Below are 25600 nucleotides of genomic sequence, written 5' to 3'. Positions count from 1 at the left end.
CACTGTGTGTGTTGTGAAAGTCTGTTGTAGTTTTCCCCTTTCTTTTTAATTAATGTGGTTTATCCAATTTTTTTTAAAATAAAAAATAAAAAAACAAAGTGCAAAATCATATATAAAAGAAATTTTTTGGTAATGAAATTTTATATGGATAATTTACGGTAACAGTGTTATCTTGCTTGGGCTGAGGGTTTAGGGGTTTGAGCTCCCCCACTTGCAATGGTGGAATTAGGGTTAGGGGCTTCGCTCCAGCACCTTCAATCCTTTTTCCTCTCCGGAGGATATCACCAGAGGTGATCTTTTTCTCCTTCATCGCTTTCTCTCAAAACAACACAACAACCAATCAAAGCTCCCTTGCATCTTGAGCCACGATAAATCATTGTAGGTGTTTTCTTTACATTTTGATTTATTTCTCAAGTGAAGTTAAGTTAGGGTTCTTTGAATTATAGGCCATTGTATGGTTGAAAACTGATTTACAGACAGATAGTAAAGAAGCCAGGGAAAAAGGAGCATCATTTATGGAAGAACAGGGATTCTGCTGGATCTGGGCAGAAGGCCCTCCATCTTGTTCGAATTGTAAGTTTCTCACTGATTTTCATGTCAATCTTTCTCAAAATCCTGTTAATTGTATTCCTAGAGTTTGTAACCTCGTATTTGTTTCAAAAATTGCATTTTTTTTTCTTTTTGTTTGCCATTTATCATTTGTGAGAGTTTTTGTTTAAGATTTCAAATAGCTGTCCTGAATTCCTGCTAAGTTTGAACTGTTTGATTTACTTGAGTTCATTACTTGCTCTTGCATGTTCTCTTTGCTCATAAAAATATATGCTTTTATGAATTTTTGTAGGTCTCGAACCTCCCGAATGAGAAAGAAGCAATCTATGGAGCATTAGACAAATGGACTGCATGGGAGACTGAATTCCCTGTCATTGCTGCAGCAAAGGCTTTGAGTATTTTGCGTCGAAGAAAACAATGGTTGAGGATCATTCAAGTATGTAATTAATAGATTCTAACATATTATTACTTGTTTCTTTTTATTTTGCTTTTGTTCTCTGTAACATGCTGAAACTCTGCACAATGCCTTGTTTGAGGATGTGAACTATGAAAACAATGGTTGAGGATCATTCAAGTATGTAATTAATAGATTCTAACATATTATTGCTTGTTCCTTTTTATTTAGCTTTTGTTCTCTGTAACATGCTGAGACTCTGCACAATGCCTTGTTTGTGGATGTGAACTATGAAAACAATGGTTGAGGATCATTCAAGTATGTACTTAATAGATTCTAAAATGTTATTATCTGTTCCTTTTTATTTAGCTTTTGTTCTCGGTATCATGCTGGAACTCTGCACAATGCCTTGTTTGAGGATGTGTGGCTATATATTGCAGGTATCAAAGTGGTTGTTAAGCAAGGGCCAAATGCTCACAATGGGAACATATGACACACTTCTGCTGGCTTTTGACATGGACGGGAGGTTAGATGAAACTGAGATCATTTGGAACATGATTCTGCAAACACACTCCCGATCGATTTCTAAGCGGTTATTTTCTCGAATAATTTCTTTATATGAGCACCATCACATGCCAGAGAAGATTTTGGAGGTAACCAAGTTCAATATTTGCAGCTTGTAAGTGACTTTTACAGTCACTGGGTTACTTAATTTCTTTGATTTGTGGAGAAAATGTCAGGTATTTACAGACATGGAGGAATTGGGAGTGAGACCTGATGATGACACAGTTTATAGAGTGGGCAGAGCATTTGAAATTTCGGGCCAAAGCCATAAGAAGAAGATGTTGATGAAGAAATATCGAAAGAGATGGAGATACCTCTACTTCAATGGCGAGCGAGTTAGAGTGCCCGCTGATGAAGAAAGTCTTTAAAATTGTCTCCAACAGTAAAGCAAAAGAACAATTTTGGTTGTTGATCAGTTGACACACCAAACTTCAATTCCTGTTTTTAATATTATTATTATTATTATCAATCAATTCTATCAGAGTAGAATACAATTGTTCATTTGGAATTGTATTATTGTACAAGAACATGGGATGTTCTATACCTACTTCATTTCAAAATCATTGTAAATTTAATTTAATATATTTGCCCACTCCTGCTTGTTCTTGTCTCAAATCTGAGAAACATTTTTGTCTTTTACTCTCTTCTCAAGTTATATATATATATATATATATAACTTTTAATAAAAAATTGATTATGCTTGTTTTTGGAATGAGATATATGTATATATATACATATTCCATGATTTTTGAACTCCTTTTCTCTTCATTATTTTAAAAAAAAATTATAATTCAATTCATTTCAAAATTTTCTCCTCCCTGTATCCCATAAAAAGAAAAAAAAAAATATAATTTCTTAATAAAAAAAACTTTATATATATATATATATATATATAATAGTCGAATTGGTCCTTCTATTTTTCTCTCTTTTTTTTTGTCTTTTATTTAAAAATACTTTCAAGTAGTCTCTATACTCTTGAAAATTGTTCTACTTAGTCCCTTATATTTTAATATAGGTTAATTATTGGCTGTATTTTCAAGAATAAAAGGACTAGATGAAAAGAGATTAAGGGTAGAGGAACTAAATTGGTTATTTTCAAAAGTAAAAATATTTGTATGACGTATTTCTGAGTAGAAAAAATAAAAAAAAAAATAGGAAAACTAATTCTGGTATTAAAAGCATTTCATTTCCCAACATCACAAACACATACATAGCACTAGAAAGACGGAAAGCATTCACAGAATAACAAAAGAAAAAAAAGATAAACTACACTGCGTTTTCATCATCATCATCATCATCATCATCATCATCATGAGAAGCTGCATGCAATGCAATGGAGCATCAGAAGAGGAACGCCGTCGGAGAGAATGCCGGCACAATCGCAGGAGCACCGTAGTTCCTTCACAAAAGTATTCAATTAGAATTAGAAATCCATTTCGGGGTTTCATTCACAAGATTCAGATCTAGAGAAATGCAAGGGTTTCAGTTTCATTACCGATAATCATCTCTTTCCCGATTCGCCGGAACCCTAGCCACAGATCTCGACATCCTCGCTCTTTCACCAACCTTCCCTGAAGAGGCGGCCGCAGACGCCACCGCCATCTTCACTGCGACTCCATCCTCGGAGATCGACCCCAGCGACGGTCTCCAGGATGTTGAAGACTTGGAACTGGACCTTCGCCGCTTCCCTCGAGAGACTCGAATCGCCGATACCATTGGAGCCATCGGAGGTTCCTCCGGCGAGTCCTCCGGTGCCATGTCCCGCCACCCACTGCATGGGACCAATTGGAGCAGCCTCATCTCCGGCGAGAGAGAGAGAGCGCGGTACTCCTCGACGAGGTACAAGTGATGAGATCTCCATCCTTCTCTTTTATGCAGCTTCTTGTGATTCTCTTGCTTGGCTGTTTAAAATTACGATAATACCCTTGGTTCATTTATTTATTTTTATTTTTTTATGATTTATTTATTTGACAATTCACATGCCGAATTAAATGCTTCTTCCAGATCTTTTTTATTTATCTCAATTTTTTTTTAAAAAAATTTGGTTTATTTTAAAAATTTTGGAAAATATTAAATAATTTTTTTTTTCAACTTCACATGTGTAATATACTTCTACATTTTTTTAATTTTTTTTTAAAAAAAACTAAAATGCTATATTGAGGGAGAATAAAAGATACAATTGAATTATAACAACAATTAATGAAATATTGATGATTTTTTTAATAAAGATAATTTTGAAAAATTAATAGAAATTGTTGATAAATTTAAGATATAATTAATTTTGACACATTCGTTTTTAATAGATGTGAATTAGTTTTAAGATGGACAACTAAATAGGACCATAAAAAAAAATTTTATAGTGAAATTTAGTTTTTTGTTTTTGCATTTAAGACAAACTTTTAAAATTTTTTAAAAAAAAACACACTCGAGCAATCTTGGTGGATAACTACTTGTGCCAAGTTGAAGAAACAATAAGGACAGTCTGTTTGATGAAGTTGAGGATTATTTTTTTAATGTGAAATAATTAATTATCTTTTATATGTTCAAAAAAGAAATTTAGTTTTGTCTTAATTTCAGCCACTTTCTAAGCTCGTTCATGGCAATTGCACATGACCACTAGCAAATTAAAGATTGAAGGACATGAAATGAAGTCAATGGTTGTTAATTAATCAAATAATAAATTCTTTCATAATAATCTTCTTAAAGTTAATTAACCTCAAGCTCAAGTAACCCATAGGCCACAAGGTAGAACTATGTGTTTGATTTTAATAGGCCACAAGGTACTGGTCACTGACTTGAATGATAATTAATTTATTGACTAATAGTGTTTGTAATATTTTAGAATATTCTTATGATTGGTCCACTTATAGTTGAGGGCACTGTATTTTCTTGGAAAATCTTGGCTAAAACTATCTATAGAGTTTGTGTTGTTATATCATCAACCAAAGGCAACTTGTTAATTGGCTACCTTAAAGATATGCATTAAATATTAACAGGTTAGGCCATTCTCATTAATATCATTAGTGGTAGTTTTCATGGTGTTGGTTTGAGACATAAAGAGCATTTAGTGTGCCTTCTCCCTCAGGGCAATACCATAACAATAGCCACAAAAAAACTAGTAATTTATAGTCATGGAATCACTTGCCTAGCTTCTAGGATTTCACAAGAGGTACTTGTGCGCTTAAAGAGCTCTATCAGCTTCATTAAAAGCATTTGAAAAGAGAAAACATCAACCATGGAAAGTTTCAGACCCCATTGCATTTATATTATTAACCAAACATTTTGAAGATATTGTTTGATATGTTCTAGAGTGATCCCTATGTGCACTAGAAGTTCCCTTTAAGTAAGCATTAAGGATTACAAAATTAAGCAACACATGAGATGAGTGGCTTGCATTTGGCCATATATTCAATTATCACACATACATCTGTTGCTTTAGTTATGATTCACTAGTCATTCTCCTTATCTTTATAGCTTCATCACTTGATTAATTTCCCCACGTTTCATATATATCACATCTAATTATATAATATGGGTTTTATTAATTTTCACTCTACTATTGGAGGTGATTTAGTTTTACTGTAATACTATATGATATCATTTATATTAATTATTTTAGTTGGTAGTGATAGCTATGTGCACTTAAATTATGAACATAGATCAGTGAGTATGAACCAATCACTCCACTTGCACTGTAGTTCTTACTTCAATATGGATCTTGCTTACTTTCTTCATGACATGAAATATTGAGTGGCTTAATTTATTAGGTATTAGTCCAGAGCAAACGAATCAATTCCTTTGAGTAGTACTTTTTAATTCTATCACTCTGGTGACTGTTCATATGGAGGTAAACCTTCAACCAAAACTTAACCAATTTGTTTAGGAACAGATATGTAATATCACCACACAAGAATTAAAACTGCAAATGGATTAGCTCATGCCATGTTGATTAAGGTTTTATGCTCAATATTAATTAAGATGCATCATGAAGATTGTGCCTAATATTCATCAGCATTTGTTCATTAATTTTTATTGAAAAATGATTGGTACTCCCTTCGTTGTTTGATTATAATGTATTAGTATAGAAAAATCCAAACTTTGCCCAATATATAGCTTTCAAATGATTAGAATAGAAACAACCCTTCGTGTGATTGAATGGATACTTTATGTAGCAATAATCTTGTATTATGTGGATCAATTTCTAACTCTGCAAAGAAAGCTAAAAATATATACATATATAAATACACACGCATAAGTTTAATGTTATATATATATCCTTAATATATACTTGATATTTACAAAAGATTTGTGATGGTGCTATCTTGTTTACTTTTTCCCTCAGTGATTGATGACAAGGAACAAAGAACAAAACTAAATTCTGCCGAACAAAATTTATGGAGCTAATTACTATGTATATCTTACAAATTTCTACAATGAAAGCTTTGGATCTCTCATTGTTTGTTTTGATGGTATATTAGATTGTTCCTATCTCCTCATGCACCTCCCCTGAAAGTTCAACATAAGCTTTTATATATATATATATATATATTCTACTTTTGCTATTATTAAGGTATCATATGGCCCAAAATCACGCTTATAATTAACTTGGTTTTTTTTTTTACATTAAAAATGACAAGCGCTGCCCCACAGAGGGTGTCAAAAGACATACATGTACGGTGGTGCATCAGTTACGGTGGTTTAATAATCCCATAGGAATTTATTAACTCAGTCAAATGTCACATGGGGCGATTAAAGTCCTACCATGTGCAGTGTACACTCATAAGATATTTCAGAAATCAATTAGAGTTAATAAATCCAACAGTACTATCGACTCAGGGATTCGACACTGGGTTTGATTAGTTTTTTTTCCTTTCATATATATATATATATATTATATATATATATATATATATAAATATAATACGTCAACTGTGGACATTCGTAAAACATTTGCAGTTGAGCACAACTGCACAATAACAATTAGGTAGCTACAGTGAGTGTTAATTAGGATTGATTAGGGTTCATTAGTTTTAGTTTTATAGGGTTAAACGGTTGTGATTTGTTGAGATACTGTGCATAAATTAATTGAACGTTTCAGAACAAAATACTGTGTATCCCACTTTTTACTGTACTACTATTTAATAAACACAATGATATTGTTTATTACACAGTGCACAATCGTTGGATTGAAATCCAATTGTTGATATAAATGTTCGTAGATTTTGAATATACGAAATTTCATAGCAGATGGATGCTCATATATATATATATATGAAATATAATTAAGCCATGAAGAGAAAATAAATTCATCCTACTTGATTGACTGAGTCTTTAATCTCTAACGACTAATTAATTTACAAAAAAAAAAATAGAAGAGAAAAGAGAAAGAGCTAGTTGAAGTAATGCTATTAAAAGAGACAATGACTTGATTATTATTCATCGACTAAATAATAGATTAATTGATATGAAATCATCATTGCAATAGGCTCCACACTTAGTCCTCAATTAATGGTTAACAAGTGAAGAGGATTGATTCATTTGTCTCTCATAGTGGATGTACATAGAGATAGAGACAAACTTCAAAGCTTAATATATGAAACCATGGACTGAAAATAGTACTCAGTTTGCACTTTATAAAGCACACAATAAGCATATACTTTGTCTGGTCATGGCATTAAACTAACTGGCCGGCTAGGACTTTTTCTTTAACCTGCTCAAGACTCAAGTCACAGAACTATTGATTTGCAATATATACAATGGTATGAAGCTAATTAATTAGCTGTTATTTAAATACACCACATAAAAACTCAAATGAATTGAATGATTTCAAGCACATGTTTCCTAGAAGAAAAGTACATTCATAAATAGTTTCATTATTTGGTTCCTTTCTCTATGAAAGTACCACTACAGTAAGACAAACAGGGGCATTCTGTGAAGTTCCAAATAGTGAGTGATGCAAAAGAGTTGGATAGAGTCTGAACTCTGAAGCAATCTATATAGTTCATGAGACTGCATGTGTGGTCTATATAAAGACCTACTACTTTTGAAAGAGAGATAGAGATTGAGAACCACTCAACCACACAACACAAACCTCTCCCCTTTCTCTCTCTCTGTCTCCTTTGTTATCTTTTTTCCTTAACATAGATAGCAAGGATAAAAGATTAAAGAGAAAAACACCAGCATTTCTCTTTTGAGAATTTGACCACCTTGATTTCATGTCTAAGCCAAGGACTTTCACAAGATAACACCCTAGCACTTCAATCCTCACCAACCAACCCTGAATTGCCACTTGTCAACTACCACCACACAACCACCACACAAACCCACCTCCATCTCCATGCACGTGAAGGAATAGAGAAGAAACCCTAATACTGGTGCTCTTAATTTCTTTCCTTCCTTCTTCTACTAGCCATGAAGGCAGAACTCAGGAGCAACTCTACCAAAATATCTCTTCCTAATCCTAACCTTTTCCAAAACCAGAGGGGCTCCTCCTCCCTCTCTGGTACCCTTAGAGGAACACTTGGAAGTTTGGATGGAGCTTGCATAGAAAAACTTCTCCTCCATTGTGCATGTGCTCTTGAGAGCAGTGATGTAACTTTAGCTCAACAAGTCATGTGGGTGCTCAACAACATAGCTTCCTCAAATGGAGACCCTAATCAAAGACTCACCTCTTGGTTCCTCAGAGCCTTTATCTTTAGAGCTTCAAGGCTTTGTCCTACTGCAATGAGTTTCCAAAGCAATACAACATCCCTAACCTCTTCTCGCCCGATGTCGGTCACCGAGTTTGCTGGCTATGTTGATCTAACTCCATGGCATCGTTTTGGCTTTTGTGCATCAAATGGAGCTATCTATAAGGCCATTGAGGGCCATTCCAAGGTTCATATCTTAGACTTGAGTATAACTCATTGCATGCAATGGCCTACACTTATCGATGCTCTTGCGAAGAGGCCGGAAGGTGCTCCCTTTCTCCGTATCACCGTCCCTTCCACAAGGCCACCGGTTCCACCCTTGCTCAATGTTTCCATTGAAGAAGTTGGTCTCCGGTTAGCTAATTTTGCAAGGTCCAGAGATGTTCCCTTTGAGTTTAATGCCCTAAAGTGTTCTGATTCCAATGCTCCGAATGCTTTTGAGAACCTGATCTCTAGCTTCTACCAAGAATTAACAGTACTGAACCAGCTGAGTCCTTCCTCAATTGTACTAAGAGAAGATGAAACACTTATTGTTAACTGTCAGAGCTGGCTTAGATATTTGCCTGAAGAAAGTCAAGAAGCAAATTCTTGCAAACCATCTACTAAAGATGGGTTCTTGCAACTCATCCGTGGGCTCAATCCTCACATCATCACAGTCACCGATGAATACTGTGACTTGGACTCACCCAGCCTTGCTGCAAGAACCATGGCTTGCTTCAACTATCTATGGATACCATTTGATACACTTGAGACATTCCTCCCGAAGGACAGCCCTCAGAGAATGGACTACGAGGCCGATATCGGACAAAAGATCGAAAACATTATCGGCTTTGAGGGAGCTCAAAGAATAGAAAGGCCAGAGTCCGGGGCAAGGTTGGCGAGAAGAATGAAGAAAGCCAACTTCAGTAGTGTTTCATTCTCTGAGAAGACAGTGAAGGAGGTGAAATTCATTCTGGATGAGCATGCAAGTGGATGGGGGATGAAGAAGGAGGAAGACATGTTGGTTCTCACATGGAAAGGTCATAGCTCAGTGTTCACCACAGCTTGGGTCCCAAATGGATGTAATGAATGAGAAAAGAACTTGGTTGATTTGTAGGGGTGGTCCTTAGGAAGAGTGAGGCCAAAACAAGGGTTGTCTTTTTCCCTGTGGGGAAGGGAGTGTAAGACAAGAAGGGAAAACGGCTGTGGATTTGGTTGCATGTGTTGAAGCCAGCTTGTAGTGTGGGAGTTGATTCTTTTAAAGATAAACATACGTGAAATGCAATTGCATGATTGGCAGGAGAGGAATTGTACGTTTTGTTATGGCTGTGCTTGTCAATGACTCAATGGTTAACTTAATTGAGTTCCTCTCTCTTTGATTTTTATTTTTTTAAATTTAATAATATTTTTTAAGTTTAGATTATGTTTGATAATCTTGGATGACTTCTTGAATGGTGATAATAAGTTTAGCTTTTGGTCAAAGGAGTTTGTGAGAAAAAAGTTTAATGTGTGATGTGCCATTAATGTGGAGATGTGCCATTCTAACGTTGAGTCAACTAATCATCTCCTTCTCCATTGCCCTTTTGCTTTACATGTGTGGGGTTTCTTTGGACACCTGTTTGATGTCTGATCGAATCTTTCTTCCATAAGAGATCTGTGGGGTAATTGGCGAAAAAAATATTAAAAGGCCTCTATCCACCTTTTAGGATCTCTTGACTAGAGTCATTACTTGGAACATTTGGATCGAAAGAAATGCACGCATTTTCTCATCCTCTTGTGCTTCGAATGCTACAATTATTGTGAAATTGTTCATATGCTTCTTATGCGGTTGAATGCAGTTCCTAAAGCTAAAAGGGCTAAGTTGGAGGAGCTCATGAGGAAAATCAAGAGGAGCCTGGAATTCGTGGCGACTAGGGAGGTGGAGCTCAATGCCCCTCCGGAGCATATCTCTTCAACGGGAGAAGTTTAGCTCTGATGTTTGTTTTGTGAGGAGACCCCTGTCCTGTGGGGAGCTCTCATTGTTGCATGTTTGTTGGTGGCTTTGTTTTGGTTCTCTCCCACTGCTGGTGGGTCTGGGTTTCAGTGTTATTGTATTTTTTGTAACCTTGGTTTTTTTAATGAATGTGGTTTATCCAATTTTTATAAAAAAAAAAAGTTTAATGTATGATGTAATTTACAAACAAGTCATAATAAAATGTTATTTTTAGTATAAAAAAAGGTTAAATATAAACTTTTCAAAAGAGTAATTAAACACATGTATTCATAAGATAGCTAGATTAAAGTACAACAAAGAAAACATAATTACAATAGGTAGAATAGAAGACCAAGCTAGTTCATATAAAACACAACACTAGTAGCCAATGACCTTCGGATTTATTGGTACACGGGTCGCTGATAGAGTTCTCACCGAGTGGTGAGAGTTCGATTCTTGGCTGAGGGCTCATTACTGGGAGTTGTGAATAGTGGTTGTGTACGGGTGGTTCCAGCGCCCATGTGAGCGTGGCCCCGTCCCCACTTATTCTACCGAGGTTTGTGCACGTCTCTGGGGTCTCTAGTGGGTTCGCCCCGCTTCTCTTCTTAAAAAGCGTCGCTCCTCTTCCCAAAACAACACTAGTCAAAACTGTTTACTTATAGAAGTCATATTAGGTAGCGTTTGGTTGGATGTAATTCTAAATGCAGTGGATTTCTAGTTACAATGTAACTGGAAATACTTGGCTTTCAAAATACAGTGCAGTCAAATCTTGTGTTTGGTTGGATGTAACTGGAATTACTGTATTATAAGATTGTATGTTTGTTTGGAAGGATTTGTAAATCTGGAATTTGAAAACATGTGTATAAGTGTATGGATATGTCTGCGTATATGCATATATACATATATATACATATACATATATGTATATGTATATATTTGTGTATATATACATATATATATTTATATATATACATATATATGTGTATTTATATATGTAAACATACTATATATAGGTATATCTAGGGAATGTATATACATATATGTATGTATGTATGTATAAATATATGTACGTATATGTATGTGCATACATATAGGTGTATATATGTATATGTGTATGTGTATATGTATAGATATATATATATATATGTATAGGTATGTGTATACATATATGTATATGTGTATATGTATAGATTTATGTATATGTATGTGTATATGTATATGTGTATATATGTATATGTATACATATAGATTTCTGTATATATATATATACATATGCATATATACTGGTTTTGAACTCTCGGGATTTGGTTTTACGGTCATTTTGACCGTAAACCAAAATCCCTCAATGATGGGATTTCAAAAGCACATGAAAAATGAAATACATCAAAACAAACACCGGATTTTAAAAAGGTAAGGGATTTGGAGTGACTCCAAATCCCTTGAAACAAACACTACCTTAATTAATTGTCCCCTATGACGCCTGGTTCTTGCCCCTGTGTAAAAGATAAAACTCATTTTAACCAAGGATTGAGACTCACTGAGCTTTAGGTGCTTACAAAAGTGTAGTGCTGCATTGAACTAGCTAGGAAATTATAAGGAGAACTTTAATATAAAAGATAATTTTAGAACAAACATGTTGTTTATTATCGAAAACATCTTTAATTACAATCCACTTAAAGATTCCAAGTAATAGTCTTGAAAAAACCAGAGAAATAATTGGGATGAGAAATTTTTATTCTACACTCAAATTATTATACAAATTTACAATATATAATATACAACAGTATGTGACTTCCAATATAATTCATTTTCATAGAGTAGAAAATTAACTAGTCTTAATATATTGTATGTCCTAAAATACATACAATTAAATGAGAATATTTGATTATCTGTGTGTGTGTGTGTGTTTTTATATATATTCTAACAAGTTAAAATTATGAAATCCCAATTCAATTGTAAGTTGTAGTGAAAATCCAGTAAAAAGTGAGGCAAAAGTTCTTTTTTTTCTTTCTAAATTAACACCACAAAAGGCTGCTCCAAGGTTAGCTGATGCTCATAGTAGAAGTACTCCAAAAATCCTAAATTTGATAGAACTATACTAATAGAGTCTTCTTTTTTTTTTTTTGAAAAGATAGATAAACCACTTCAATTAAAAAGAAACAGAAACGAAGTACAAAAAACAGCACCCCACAGCGTCACACATACAACTGCAGGACAAAAGTGAAACCGAACAAACCACAAGAAGTGGCACAAGAAACCAACATAGGATGGAACCAAAAAGAGAAAAGCAGGGACAACACAACGAAAAAAACAGCCGACACAACGCGCCTGGAGAGAGCAACCAACTAGCCCGTGGATTGCATCTGTGTCTCCTCAGAAAGAATATCTCCTCCATCCTCGTTAGGGGGAAGAACCCCGCTAGCTACCTCCGCCCGAGGGCCAGCAAAGTCCAGACTGCGACGGATGGCATCACAAGACTCCACCAACTTCGCTCTAGGTCCCTCCGCAACTGTAGAGAACCACACCAACAACATACGATCAATTTTAAGCATAAGAGCATGTGCAGACAAGCAAGTAGCATTAAAAATGCAATCATTTCTAGCAATCCAAATATTCCACACAACAGCCTTAACCACAAGATCCCCCATATCCCTACATGCAGGTCTAATTGAATATCTCCAAGAACCCCAGACCAAACTCATGGAACTGGGGGGTTCCAGGAGTCGCAGAATCTCCACATAATGACTCCACTCATGCTTTGTAAAATCACAATGCAGGAAGAGATGATCAACCGTTTCCACGCCAGTATGACATAAAACACAAGTAGCCGTAGGGAGTTTGTTGCATCTACGCTTTTCTAAATTCTCAAGGGTGAGAATTCGATCATTCCACGCTAGCCAGTTGAAGACATTAATCTTTTTGGGACAGAGATTACGCCAGAAGAATCTCGCGACAGGACACCGGACCCTCCCATCAATCAGGAAATAATAAAAGGATTTCACAGTAAATGTTCCCTTTCCTGTGAGTCTCCACCATTTTCTGTCCCCCACCCGACCAACGGACCCTCGAATATGTGCGCTAATTGCCTGAATATCAAGATCAGCCGAGAAGGGGCAGTATCAAAGAAGCTCGAGAGCTCACTAATAGTACCATTGGGCGCCCGTGTCCTACTAAATTCATCCGGCCAGATGTACATAGGTGCCTTGCCATTAACCCACCAATCTTGCCAGAACAGGGTCTCCGTCCCAGAATTAACTCCATGCAAAACACAACCTCTAAGAGCCGGAAGACAGTGTGAGAGGATTTAAAAATGAAAAGATATTAATGTAATAAGCACCACTTGTAAGACAACTAATGAGAGCTTATCATTTGTAATTTCATTAATTAATGAATGATTATTTTATTCTATTTGAAAAGATGTCTAATTAATGAAATAGTGTCTCATTAGTAAAGTGGTGTGTCTATTTAATAAAGTGGTGTCTCATTAATGAAATAATGTGTCATTTTATTGAAGTGGTATAATGAAATTGTAATACCCTGAACCTGTGATTAACTGTTGGAAAATATATTCAGGGTATTAATACAGTTACAGTAAGAATTTTTCTACAGAGTAACCTTGTGGAGAAACCCTAAGTGGAAAGAACAAGGACCTAAGTGTGAAAGTTTATAAAAAATTTTGGGTTAAAGAGTAATAGAAAAAGGATTGATATAAAATGTTTCTGGCAACCAAGGACTGAAAGGTAAGATGGAAGAGATTTTTTTGAAATATTGTGTTATACTTCAAGGACCATTGGATAATTTAAAAGGATCTTTTGAGAATACTATTTTATAATTCAGGGACCATTTGTGAGTTTTTCAGGGACTGTTTTGTAAGGAATTATGTTTTGAGGGACTAAATGTAAATTTCGGCTGAAAGTTAAATTTGGAGAAAAATCTAGAGCTTGAGTGTTGTTTCATCTTCTTCTCCACCATTTCTGCTACAAATGAACCCGAGAGTTATGAAGAAATGGGAAGAAATTTGAGGTTTTAAGGAGAGGGACTTGGAGATCGTCGGAGGGAGCTCGCCGGAGGGATGACTTGGCTTGGTAAGAAGCTTCCTTGTATTGTTTTTGGCAAGTGTATGCATGTATGTATATATATGTATTTATGGTTGAATTTGATGAAAATGTTGATGAATTTGAAGAGATATTAATGAGAATGATGAGGGTGTTGTTTTGAGATGAAATTTGTGTTGAAAAACCTTGTATTTGTGATGAAATTGCTTGAAAATGGGGATGAGATTGCCGGAATTACTGTAGCAATTACTGTAGCACATAGATTAGGGTTTGGTTTGATTAATTAAGTTGATGATTATGATGATTAGGAGGTTAATGATAATGGTTAGATTGAAATGGGTTGAGTTAGCCAAGTTGATTTGGTTGGATCAAACCAAGTTGAATTGGTTGAGTTGATTTGATTTGGTTGAGTTGGGCTTGATCAAATCAAGTTGAGATGGTTTGGGTTTGGTTCAGTTGATTTGGGTTAAGGGTTTTGGACTGAACCAAGTTGGTTCAATGGATTTTGAATAAGAATTGAGTTGGTTCAAGCTGGTTCAGTTTGATTGAGTTTGGTTCAGTGCAATTAAGCTTGGTTCAGTGCAATTGAGCTTGGTTCAATGGAATTGAGATTGGTTCAGATTGGTTTAACTGTGTTTAGTCTAAATTGAGTTGGTTTAAGTGCAATTGAAAGCCAGTTGGATTATGCAAGGTCGAATTTTAACCGATTGGAGTGAGTGGGCCCAATAGAGAGTTGATTATTATTTTTGTATTTTCTTTTGAGTTTAAATATATTATTTATTTTTATTATATTATTCATTAGGGTGTTGTTCGGGTCTTGGGAGGGAGTTCCGGGTCTAGCAAGGAACCCAAGGACACCGAGTGAGTTGGTAGTGGCTATTATTTTAAATAATTGATTAATTATTATTATTTTGAAATAATTATTTAATGGCTAGTATTTTGAAAATAATTGTTTAAGTATTTCTTTTTATCATGTTTAGTTGGCGTATAATGTTGAGGTATACGTATATTTATTTGCCGTTGATGTTCCTGACAATCGTATTGATACATCAATTTCGTATAATTATACGTATTTATAAATGGTATAAATACATGTATATGTGATTTAATTATTCGGTTCATGAATTTATTTTTGGATGGTTATATATGCTTTGATTTGGAATGATTTGTGAAATCATGTGCGTGTATTAAAATGTTTTACCGACAATATTTGTGGGACTGGTTTTCATTCCTGGCATAGGAATGGTATTTTGTATTTGGACTTTACTGGTATTATGCATGTATCGTACTGTGAATGTCCTGGATAAGGACCATGTGATATGATTTATACGGATTTTATATTATTCTTTGCATCTACATGTTGGTTTTGGATGGTGACGGCGGGCTAAGGCCCGACTCATCGCGATGAGTGGGTTCCCACGGGCGACCTTTTAGAGGTGGCGTGGTGGACTCGAGTGTTGATTTGTCCGGATCGGTGGGAGCGTAGAGCCACGATTGGATTATACATCGGGATCCCGGAGTCGCGACATGGGGACCGATGGGCCAAACGTCGAGGGTATGAAGACCTTGGCGGCTCCTAACCCTAGTCGCGACGCGGCTAAGTGGGGAGAGTTTTCAGTCGTGGAATTGAGAATGAATTTTTTTATATTACTTGTTATTTTGGGTTGTGATGAGGGGCGAAGCCCATTGTCGCTCTTAAGAGGCGATCTCTCACAACAATTTGGATTTTCTTAGAAAATTGATTTGATATTGATTTATGATGAGTTTATGTTTCAAAAAGTTCTTTAAAGATGTATTTTTGCTAGAATTTTTGTTATTTTTGGAAAAAGTTGGAAAAATTATTTGAGAAGTTGGTATTTATATACTTTATATACTAATCGTATTTTAGTATTTGAAATTATTAAGCCACTACCGACCAACTGAATGTGCTGTAGCTGCAGGAGCAGGACCCTAGATTGCCTGATCGAGTATAGAGCTAGTCAGGGTTGAGTCCAGGACTGTAGTGGGTCCCTCTTTCTTTCTTTCTTGTTATTGGTGTCATGATCTTGTAGCGGTTGCACCCGCAAATTTGAGTAATTATATTTGTTGTATTTATTTATTTGAACCTGTAGTCGGTGTAAAAATTGTAAATTGTGATTTGTAGGTCTAATTTTGTTTAAAACAGGGTGTCAGCTTCCAGTTAAAAGGGAATTTTAACTGATGGGTGTCACATTTACCTCGTTAGAAGGGGTGGGTGTGACAGAAATGATGTGTCTTTTTAAATGACACTCATTATTGAAGTGGTGTGTCTCTTTACTAAACACCACTTCATTCCTATAAAAATAATCTCCTACCATCATTCAAGTCAATTGAATGACAAACAAACTCCTCACAAGTTCATTTGCTTTTGTTCTTTGAGTGCACAAAAGATAGAAGCAAACTTTCACTTTGTAAAAGCTATTGTTGTCTTTGCTTGAGTTTGGAAGTGCAAACCATACTCAAGGGTCTTCATTGTATCCTAAAGGAAATTCGCCATTCAATCCATTTTGCATCCAAGGTTTGAAATTAGGTGGAGGCGAAGTAAGTCTAAAGGAAAGTGTTTCCCACGCCTTGAAGACTTGTGCACTACTTTCTTTCTAATCTCTTCTTCTTTATTCCTCAAAGAACCATCTCCACCAACAGACAGCTCATCACCCCTCTCCAAAAGAAGGATACACGACCCGACTGCCTAGGATACATGTTCCAACATTGCATACCATAGTTGAATTGAATCACTTTCGCACCACCCCAAGACGAATCCGTCATGAATTTCCACCACCATTTACCAAGCAAAGCTTGATTGAAGCAGTGTAAATCTAAAATGTCCCATCCCCCTTGCTCACGAGGGCGACAAAAAATTTTCCACGCAACCAATCTGCATTTGGGATGGTCAATGTCCGGACCCGTCCACAAAAAATCCCTACGAATCCTATCAATCCTTTTTATGACCCAACAGGGGATCCTAAACAAGGGCAACCAATACGTCGGGATAGCAGAGAGAACCGAATTAACCAAGGTAAGCCGTCCCCCTAGCGACAAGTGTTTCACTTTCCACGAACCAAGTATTTTTCTGACTTTAGAAAAAAGATCTTCCCAATCTTGCCTCCGTGGCCTACTCCCCGAAATCGGGATGCCCAAGTATGTCACCAGAAGAACTCCCCTAGCGCAACACTAATAGAGTCTTCTAGCTTGATTTTTTTTTTACTTAAGGATGATAAAAAACTATAAAAAAAAACATATGATTAATTCTGAAAATCATCAAAATGTTGATAGCAAAAATGTACTCATTTCTTTTTAACCAAATATTCAAGATAACAATTTTGGAAAACAAGTCACATATCCCTTTATTGGGTCGCAAGAATTTCATCCACAAAATCCTCAAATATTACCTAGGTTCTAGGAGAAGTAAAAAGACTGAAAATGTGACTATAACCGTTCCAAAAACATACAGTAAACAAACACCACAAGATAAGATAATAAATTGATTCAATCACTGCATGATAAAAAATTCAAGTAATTGTTAGTAGTATGTTATATCTCACTAAGTTTTTTCTAGTGTGGGGATCTTATTATCTTGGGGCAGTTGTATGAAAATATTAACTTTTCAGAGATAGATGTATTTCCAAATGAATGAAGTCACATGGCACCTCCGCCCTCTTTCACTGATAAATTCATTAAAGAGTTTAACAGGGAAACCTTCATGGTAATTAAGGCTCCAAATTTTGGCGTCACTACCTCCAGAGTGTAAATTGGTAAATTGTGGACTTGCTTTTCAAAGCCTACTTTAGATTATCAACAATAAGTAACTAGAAGAGTTGCAAAAGTCACATCATTAAAAATAAAGTTAGTGAGCTTTGTCATGCCCACTAGTGGCAACCTATATTTATATATATATATATATAAAAACAAATGCATGGTCAAATACCTCAACTAGCTTTTCTAAACGGTCACTACACGCTCCTATGCTTTTTTGCTTGAATCATGACTAATCTGAAGAGTAAAAAGAGGATTACAGAGTTTGCATGCAGATCTTCAACTTTTAAAGGATGATGTCAAGGCCATGCAGTTCAAGTTCAAAGCTAAAACCACTCATGATGAAGTTAGGGAAGGTTTTGTCAGAAACCAATTGATTTTTTATTTTTGATAATTTAAAGAGGATGTGGTATGGTCCCCATGCTAAGCACCTCCCAGCAAAAAAAAGCAGAATCACAGGGAAAGCATACATTAATGTGGACCAGAGAGAATAAAGAGTTTGGTATATCTTGAGTCTTGAATCAAGGTTCACATGGTAACTAAAGTAATTCCCTTCAAAAGTGAGTAAGATGTTTGTTGAGATGATGTTGTTTTAGTTTTTATAGTTTAGGCACCAAGTAAGAAGACACTATGAAAACAAATGAAACAAAACTACAGTCTGAGGAGAGAGTTGGCAGGAATGTGCCAGGTCCCTCAAAGCCAACTGTTTTGCTTCTTTCTGGGACTTGACACATTAGAATTGCTTCCTTTCTCTCTTTCTCTACATTGACCAGCCAGTGCTTTTCTTTTTCCAAATTTGTTCTAAATTCCTATCACTATTGTCCTTTCTTCTCTGGTATTTGTTTTGTAGTTTTCTTTGTTTTTAATCTTACTTGGGTTTAAATGGAGGGAGCTTGTGTTCTTGAGGTTGATGTTAATGGTGAAGAGAAGTTCTTCGTTGATAAGGTACTTTTACTTCAATTTCTCTGAAAAAAATTTGTGATTCATTGAAGGTGAGCTTGTGTTCTCTGTTTTCACAACTCCAGTTCACCTTCTGTCTAAATTAACTTAATTGTAAAATTAACTGCATTTGTTTCTTTGCAGAATGTTCTCTCAAGATTTTCAGGCAGGCTAAGCAAATTGTTCGGCAAAACATCGGTAACAGGAACTTCAAAGACACTGAAAGTTATATTCCATGGCTTACCAGGTGGCCCTGATGCATTTGAGCTAATGACCAAATTTTGCTACAACAATGGCAGCATCCAGATAACTCCAATCAACACTCTCCTTCTGCATTTTATTGCACATTTCATGGAGATGACCCATGATTTAATAATGCAAACTGAAAAGTCTCTTGAATGCATTCCCTACTGGACTTGGTGTGAGACCCTGATTGCTTTCCAACAATGCCAAGAGTTCTTTCAAGCATCAAACTCATCTGGTGTTCTTGATAAAATCATAGATTCTCTAGTTCGAAGAATCGTGACTGCTAGTGATACAAGTCCATTAAGTTCATCACCTGATAGCTCTGCTCTTCGGTTATCATTCGATACAAGAAGCACTCTAAGTATGAGAAACAGCAATCACCCTTCTTCTTGGTTTGAAGATCTTTTGATTCTGAACTCTGATACAATTGAAAAGTTTATCAATTGTATGGTTTCAAGAAAAGTAGACCATTCAACAATTAGCAGATTCCTGTTCTATTATCTCAAGCATAGAAACCTCAATGCTCCCACTGATGAGAAGCGAAAAACCACAGAAATTATCATCGGTTTGTTTTACTCTCTTGACACAGACTCATTCTCCTTTAAAAGCTTGTTTGGAATTCTCCGAATGTCTTCGTCTCTTGATTTAAGCAAGTGTTGTAGAAGTAGATTGGAGAGTATGGTTGGCAGTCAGATTGATGAAGCTACATTGGATAGTTTGCTAGTTTCTGCTGCTGATCAGGGGATGCAATGTCTTTATGATGTGAATCTTGTTTTGAGGTTCTTGAAATATTTTCTGCAAAGCAGTGTTCAAATATGTGTTAAAAGATTGAAAAAGGTGGGAAGTTTGATGGATTTATACATAACTGAAGTTGCTCCAGATCCAAAATTGAAGCCTTCCAAATTTGTTGCATTAATCACAGCTCTCCCAGATTCATCAAGAGAGTCTCATGATGCAATGTACAGAGCCATTGACATGTATCTTCAGGTATAAATCTTCAAGATTGAGTGTATTTGTTGTTTTTTGGTTAAGTTTGCTAATTCATTTAGATGATTCAGGTTCATTCTGGATTAGCACAAGAAGAGAAGATGAAGATATGTTGTGCAATAAATTACGAGAAACTCTCATCAGAATCATGCAAACATCTAGCCGGAAACTCGAAATTTCCATCAAGAACAGGAATTCAAGCACTCATATCTCAGCACTCAAAGCTGAAAAACCTGCTTCAAGTTCAAGATACCAACTACTTGAGAAAATTCAGAAACTCCACTCATAAAGAACAACAACTGAATGATACTGAGAATGAACAGGTAATTCTTTATGCGAAAAGAGTTGACATCTCAATGGAAGATGATAAGCTCAAAGCTCATCTGGAAGGGATGCAATGGAAAGCAATGGAATTGGAGAAAATCTGCAGCAAAATACAAAACCAAATGACCAGAATCATGAAGATCAAGTTATGTAGTCCCAATGGAGGACTTAGATCACTTCCTAAACTTTGTTCATGATTTGTAGTTGTATAAATTTTATTTTCAATAAGATTACTCCAATATTTTTGCTGCTGTAAAGTATCATGACAAAATTCCTGCAAATGTTCAGTAACTTTAACTGGTGAAAATGAAAGTTGTTTGGATTGATCTTTTGATCATGTTGAGAAGTCCATTTACACAGCTGTGTGTGTAGAGAGTCTGGCTCTTCTTTTCCCAACAGTGTCACTATTACAATCACTTTTGCACAGTCTCATAATACAACTCAATTAAGGCTTAAGTTAAGAGGGTTAAATATTAAAGCATGTGGTGGTTCAGTGTTACTAATATAATAAATCAAGTAAACACCAAACTTAGATTTAAATCAGAAGGATCTCATCAACCACATTCTTTGTCAGTTTAATAATCAAAGCTCATATAAAATTTTGGTAACCATAACTTGAAGCACAAGAGAGAACATTTTGAGAAGGAAAAGACAATGTAAAGCATTAAGACTTGGTTGTTAAATGGATATTTTAAATGCTACCAAGCCTTGATTAATTAAGTATAATTAAGTAAAGTAATGACATTTATGTGCCACTAACTTAAAAGTTGGAAGTTTTGGAAGCATTGCAAGAGCATCCTCGAGATGCTCACACGTGCATTATTTGACTTTGTCTTGTGTTTCACAGCATGCATTCATTCTGTCTTTCACTCTAAGCTTCTGGTCACTTCTCGAGTTCAACACTCACACCTTCATTAATGCCCTTAGACTCTTAATTAATCCCTCTAACCATATCTAAATATTTAATTTTAAATTAAGATATATATATATATATATATGTCAGTTTGGCCTGCCACATTGAAAGACCAAATTGAAAATTTAGTATAATTTATGGATTTTTTTTCTTTGAAAAATGGCCACGGGCAACTTCATATTAAGCGATGTTAAAAGAACAGGCGAGTGCGGAGATACACCAGTTAATAAAAATTGACCATGTAGGGCAGGCTAATACACAAGGTAATGCAGGTCTACCATGTTCATTGATCTAGTTTGGACTTTGACCTTTAATTATTATCTTCTTTAATCTTTGATTATATGGGCAGATTAGTATTAATAATTTGGATTGTAAGCCAGCTAATAAGTTTGAGAAGGAGCGAGTCTATAGGATTGGGTTGACCATGGAGATCAAGAATTGGTCAAACTGAGCTTTATAACTCTTTCAGTTCAGTGAGCAATGCCCTTCCTTTTCTTTTCATGTTTTTTTTTCTTTCTCATTGTTTAAGGTGATACCAATTTTATTTTTGTGTATTTATACCTGTACTTCTTCTAATTCTGTTTTTCTTTTGAATTAGATTATAATTAGCTGTAGGTTTCTCAAAGTTAATATTCTGAAACTTTAATTGATTACAGGAATTGCTGATCTATTTGCAGATCTGACCAGTTACCATTTTCTGCCGTAATGTGAGTTTAATCTTCATTGAAATTAGGATTAAGGACAGAGCCTTCTGTTTCTAAAACAAAATTAATTATTGATTACCCTTGTTTATTACTAGTTTTCTTATTGATTTTGTTTTTATAAATCTCACAATTCAGGGAAGATGAGGATCCCATTGATCAGAAAAAGTACCTTGAGGAAATCTGCAAGCCAAAGTGTGTGAGACCTTTAAGAGCTTATCAGGTTTCATAAACCTCTATTTAGTTTATCTCAATTTTAATCAGCATTGCAAATATAATTGTAATACTAAATCAAAGAATGTCAATTTTGCAGGCATGTGTAGAGAGAATCAAAGGAGATGAATCAGGGAGCAAGCATTGCACAGGACAGTACTTTGATTATTGGACTTGTGTTGATACATGTGTAAGTATATGTATTTCAATTTATTTTTTCATACAAATCATCAACTTAAGTTTTACTACTTTTTGCAGGTTGCGCCGAAGGTCTTCGGCAAACTAAATTGATGATTTAGTAAAACATGTTCTTCTTTTAAGCTATATTTGCTTTTCTAATAATCATCCAAAGAAATATTGTCATTTGAATAGCTTGTTTAAGTGTGATTTTATTGCAATTTCATTTGAGGCCATTTTGATCAAGCCCCAGATGATGATGATACACATTAAGAAGTTCCTGGTTTGCAAACAATATAGCAATAATATAAGCTTGCGGTACAAATAAAATCGATAAAATGTTTCACCAACATACAAAGTGTTGGATGTTCATACACTTGAACCCTAAACTTAATTGCTAATGTTCCTCGACAATGGGAATAAGGTACGCAAGCCGAACGCTATAAAGAAGAGTATAATCAGAAAAGATTCAAGCAGTCCTTGCAAACAATCAATCTCTTCTTAGTAAGTAGGAGGATTTTGATAGCCATTCTGATAGCCAGATGGAGCTTCGGGTGTCGGGGGTGGTGGCCTTGGTCTTGCATACTCTGCGAAAATAACCCAGCCATCCAAAAACTGCAGAGAAAGATAAAGCTCGGATTACATACAATGAAATAAATGATTCTGTAATTAATTCCGACTAAGGTCATTAGGGGAAGTGAATTTGGTAGAAGCCACACATTTGGAATGAATGGAAATACACTAACAATTACAAGTCATGAACGAAACAATAAACAAATTTCGTGCAACAGATCAAGCTAATCCATCACTTCAAACAATACTTTAAATGTGATCAGAATTCATGCAAGAGATATGCAGAGCAAAAAAGAAATTCTTCTCAAATGAATCACAAGGTAACAATTGACGATAGTACGATACTTGGAATCTCATAGACAAGAGTTGGCAGATCCGGCGACAATTGATATGAACAAAAGATAACGCAAAATATAGTAACATGTACAAGAGATCATTGTTATGACAAGTTCTCGAAAGCTTGGCTAACTACTAACCTTGCCATCCATGCCCTCTATTCCTTTCGCCGCATCTTCTAAAGTAGCATAGCGAACAAAACCAAAACCTTTAGAGTAACCTGATACTCGATCTGTCACAACTTTTGCTGCAAAAAAATATATATATATATATATATATACAAAATTGTAATGAACATCTATAAAGAAAACCTGATTGGGAGAAAGAAAAAGATACACATACCAGAGACAACTTCACCAAATTTTTGAAATGCATCCCTTAATCCTTCTGTGGTTGTGCGCTTGCTAAGACCTGTGATTAAACTCACTAGTAAATATATAAACAAACTATCCAAACATCAAACAGTTTCCACTTGCTGGTAAAAACATTGAACAACTTTGTATTCAAAGAGAGAATGCTTATCACTCTGATTAAAAAAAAGCATGTTAAGGAGATTAAGAAAGGCACACCGGAAGTAATGCACAGAGATATTGGTTCAGCTAAAATGAGGGAAAAAAAATCTAATATAATAAACAAAACTATACATTAAAAGGAAAATCAAAATTTTCCTAATTTGAGTGGAAAAATCCCATTTTGAAGACGCAGTGAGTAAGATCACATCTAAAAACAAACAAAGCATCAATGTTGAAAACCAAAAATCCCAATTTTTTGGATTAGAATCTTAAAACACACAAAGAATGATATCTGGACAGAGATCGAGAAAGGGGGCATGCCTGAGACGAAAAGATTAGTGCTGGGATCTGCCTTTGGGGGAGCTTGAGCAGGTGGCGGCGGAGAGAAGGCTGAGAAGGTCGAAAGGCGACGGAATCCGGATCTCACCGTCGTCAAAGCCCTCGCCGCCATTGCTCGCCTTCTTTTGCTCACCAAAATGGGGTTTTAGGAATCGCGGATAACCCCCGCAAGGATTTATTAGGGTTTTAGCCTTTATCGGATCGGGCAATAGTCGGATCATGGCAAATACATCCATACCCGATTTGACCCTTAACGGGTTGGATTTTAAACACGTCATTTTGCAATGATTCTGTGAACCTTTTCTTTATGTATATTTTTTTTAAATGCTTCTGATGTTAAGGATTATAATTTTTATTTAACTTTTAAATTTCATTAAATAAAAAAAATCACAATTATTGTTTATTCATGATAAATAGGTGCTTAACCAATAATTGCATCTTTTCATATATTTTTTTAGATGTTTATTCTAGTATACGTAAAATTGATCCCTTACTCATAACTTGGATTAATGTAATCCTAAATCCTGCCAGACTTTAGTTGCAAGAGTCTCTCCCCATGATCAAATGCAGCCTTGTATTGTGAGACCCACGATTACCACTCTCCTAATCTGTCAGCTCCAGCAAGCGAGCTAGATATATCTTCCCTGGATGGCACCCCTATAGTTCGAGCAACCTCGTTCCGTCCCTTCTAGTTCATGGCTTTAGTTTCTTCTGCCTCCTTGCACCCCTTTTCTAGTTTGTTGTTGTTCTTCTTTCGTATTTTGTTCCCCCTTTTCTTTAAATGCATTAGTGGTTTATCTACTACTTAAAACTTCAATTTCATGGTTAATAAAGACAAAGTCTAAAATGAAAATTTCATTAATTGAAAATCCATCAATTCTCTCAGCTGCCAAAAAGGCTTGTTGTGAAACTGCAGGACATGCAGATTCATGGAAATATGCAGGAACTTCAGTTCGTGTCTCATGTCTCACAATGCACTAATGCAGATTCATGGATTTCTGATGCATGTTTGCATATACCCAATCTGCAAAACATGTGCTTCCATATGTTTAAACATATTAGCTTATCATTAAATTAAAAAAATATATCACTTTCTGGTGGTCTCTATATCATCAGATTCCACAGAACAATGCTGCTGCATCAAAGAACATAAGGATGTCACAACCTCACAATAGGATAACAAACATGATCAGTCTTCACCCACACGTCTTTTTTCTTTGTTTATTTCTTACTAGAGGACTAGATTAATATCTGATATATCAAATACCCTACTTCAACAAACTGCACTTCTTCTTAGTGTAGACACATTAAACATCAAATTTGAAGTAATTTGAAGAGATATCAAAGTGGTGATAAATCTAGTAATG

At 35.4% G+C, this 25600-nt stretch overlaps 6 protein-coding genes across 6 annotated transcripts; 4 read left to right on the top strand and 2 right to left on the bottom strand.

Annotated features, from left to right (window-relative positions):
- Positions 1–144: 144 nt before the first annotated feature.
- Positions 145–1966, top strand: LOC120277195 (pentatricopeptide repeat-containing protein At4g18975, chloroplastic-like). Its single transcript, XM_039283954.1, has 6 exons — positions 145–158; positions 289–378; positions 477–573; positions 842–985; positions 1384–1596; positions 1684–1966. The coding sequence occupies exons 1-6, from the start codon at positions 145–147 to the stop codon at positions 1873–1875; spliced, it is 750 nt and encodes a 249-aa protein (XP_039139888.1). The 3' UTR covers positions 1876–1966.
- A 705-nt stretch (positions 1967–2671) lies between these two features.
- On the bottom strand, positions 2672–3344 carry LOC120277933. The gene is made up of 2 exons (XM_039284807.1): positions 3003–3344; positions 2672–2906 (listed from the first exon to the last, which is right to left on the bottom strand). The coding sequence occupies exons 1-2, from the start codon at positions 3305–3307 to the stop codon at positions 2849–2851; spliced, it is 363 nt and encodes a 120-aa protein (XP_039140741.1). The 5' UTR covers positions 3308–3344; the 3' UTR covers positions 2672–2848.
- A 3992-nt stretch (positions 3345–7336) lies between these two features.
- LOC120277031 (scarecrow-like protein 32) lies at positions 7337–9586 on the top strand. Its single transcript, XM_039283776.1, has one exon. It carries the CDS (start codon positions 7919–7921, stop codon positions 9266–9268), a length of 1350 nt encoding a protein of 449 aa, XP_039139710.1. The 5' UTR covers positions 7337–7918; the 3' UTR covers positions 9269–9586.
- Positions 9587–18234: 8648 nt separating this feature from the next.
- Positions 18235–20774, top strand: LOC120276937 (BTB/POZ domain-containing protein At3g22104-like). The gene is made up of 3 exons (XM_039283679.1): positions 18235–18918; positions 19057–20145; positions 20217–20774. The coding sequence occupies exons 1-3, from the start codon at positions 18856–18858 to the stop codon at positions 20664–20666; spliced, it is 1602 nt and encodes a 533-aa protein (XP_039139613.1). The 5' UTR covers positions 18235–18855; the 3' UTR covers positions 20667–20774.
- Positions 20775–22039: 1265 nt separating this feature from the next.
- LOC120277194 (cytochrome b-c1 complex subunit 6-like) lies at positions 22040–22587 on the top strand. Its single transcript, XM_039283952.1, has 4 exons — positions 22040–22089; positions 22222–22306; positions 22397–22486; positions 22555–22587. Coding segments are annotated over exons 1-4 (210 nt in total). The 5' UTR covers positions 22040–22087.
- A 72-nt stretch (positions 22588–22659) lies between these two features.
- Positions 22660–24392, bottom strand: LOC120276904 (organelle RRM domain-containing protein 2, mitochondrial-like). Its single transcript, XM_039283637.1, has 4 exons — positions 24216–24392; positions 23725–23793; positions 23523–23629; positions 22660–23088 (listed from the first exon to the last, which is right to left on the bottom strand). Exons 1-4 carry the CDS (start codon positions 24343–24345, stop codon positions 22975–22977), a joined length of 420 nt encoding a protein of 139 aa, XP_039139571.1. The 5' UTR covers positions 24346–24392; the 3' UTR covers positions 22660–22974.
- Between the last annotated feature and the right edge of the window lie 1208 nt (positions 24393–25600).

This window comes from Dioscorea cayenensis, chromosome 15, assembly GCF_009730915.1.
Source record: "Dioscorea cayenensis subsp. rotundata cultivar TDr96_F1 chromosome 15, TDr96_F1_v2_PseudoChromosome.rev07_lg8_w22 25.fasta, whole genome shotgun sequence".
Lineage (NCBI taxonomy): Eukaryota > Viridiplantae > Streptophyta > Magnoliopsida > Dioscoreales > Dioscoreaceae > Dioscorea > Dioscorea cayenensis.
The sequence above is the reverse complement of the archived record's forward strand: the minus strand, read 5'-3'. Positions and strand labels throughout refer to the sequence as shown.

Bases quoted from the DNA above. Each gene is read 5' to 3' on its own strand.
- LOC120276904 (XM_039283637.1), bottom strand. From the start codon at position 24,345: ATGGCGGCGAGGGCTTTGACGACGGTGAGATCCGGATTCCGTCGCCTT. The intron at 23,630-23,724 runs GTATGTGTATCT...ATTTTTTTGCAG, and splicing joins ATTTGGTGAAGTTGTCTCTG to CAAAAGTTGTGACAGATCGA. The intron at 23,089-23,522 runs GTTAGTAGTTAG...CTTTCTCTGCAG, and splicing joins TAGAGGGCATGGATGGCAAG to TTTTTGGATGGCTGGGTTAT.
- LOC120277933 (XM_039284807.1), bottom strand. From the start codon at position 3,307: ATGAGGCTGCTCCAATTGGTCCCATGCAGTGGGTGGCGGGACATGGCA. The intron at 2,907-3,002 runs GTAATGAAACTG...ACTTTTGTGAAG, and splicing joins CGGGAAAGAGATGATTATCG to GAACTACGGTGCTCCTGCGA.
- LOC120277031 (XM_039283776.1), top strand. From the start codon at position 7,919: ATGAAGGCAGAACTCAGGAGCAACTCTACCAAAATATCTCTTCCTAAT.
- LOC120276937 (XM_039283679.1), top strand. From the start codon at position 18,856: ATGGAGGGAGCTTGTGTTCTTGAGGTTGATGTTAATGGTGAAGAGAAG. The intron at 18,919-19,056 runs GTACTTTTACTT...GTTTCTTTGCAG, and splicing joins AGAAGTTCTTCGTTGATAAG to AATGTTCTCTCAAGATTTTC. The intron at 20,146-20,216 runs GTATAAATCTTC...TAGATGATTCAG, and splicing joins CCATTGACATGTATCTTCAG to GTTCATTCTGGATTAGCACA.
- LOC120277195 (XM_039283954.1), top strand. The intron at 574-841 runs GTAAGTTTCTCA...GAATTTTTGTAG, and splicing joins CCCTCCATCTTGTTCGAATT to GTCTCGAACCTCCCGAATGA. The intron at 1,597-1,683 runs GTAACCAAGTTC...AGAAAATGTCAG, and splicing joins TGCCAGAGAAGATTTTGGAG to GTATTTACAGACATGGAGGA.
- LOC120277194 (XM_039283952.1), top strand. The intron at 22,307-22,396 runs GTTTCATAAACC...TCAATTTTGCAG, and splicing joins GACCTTTAAGAGCTTATCAG to GCATGTGTAGAGAGAATCAA. The intron at 22,487-22,554 runs GTAAGTATATGT...TACTTTTTGCAG, and splicing joins GGACTTGTGTTGATACATGT to GTTGCGCCGAAGGTCTTCGG.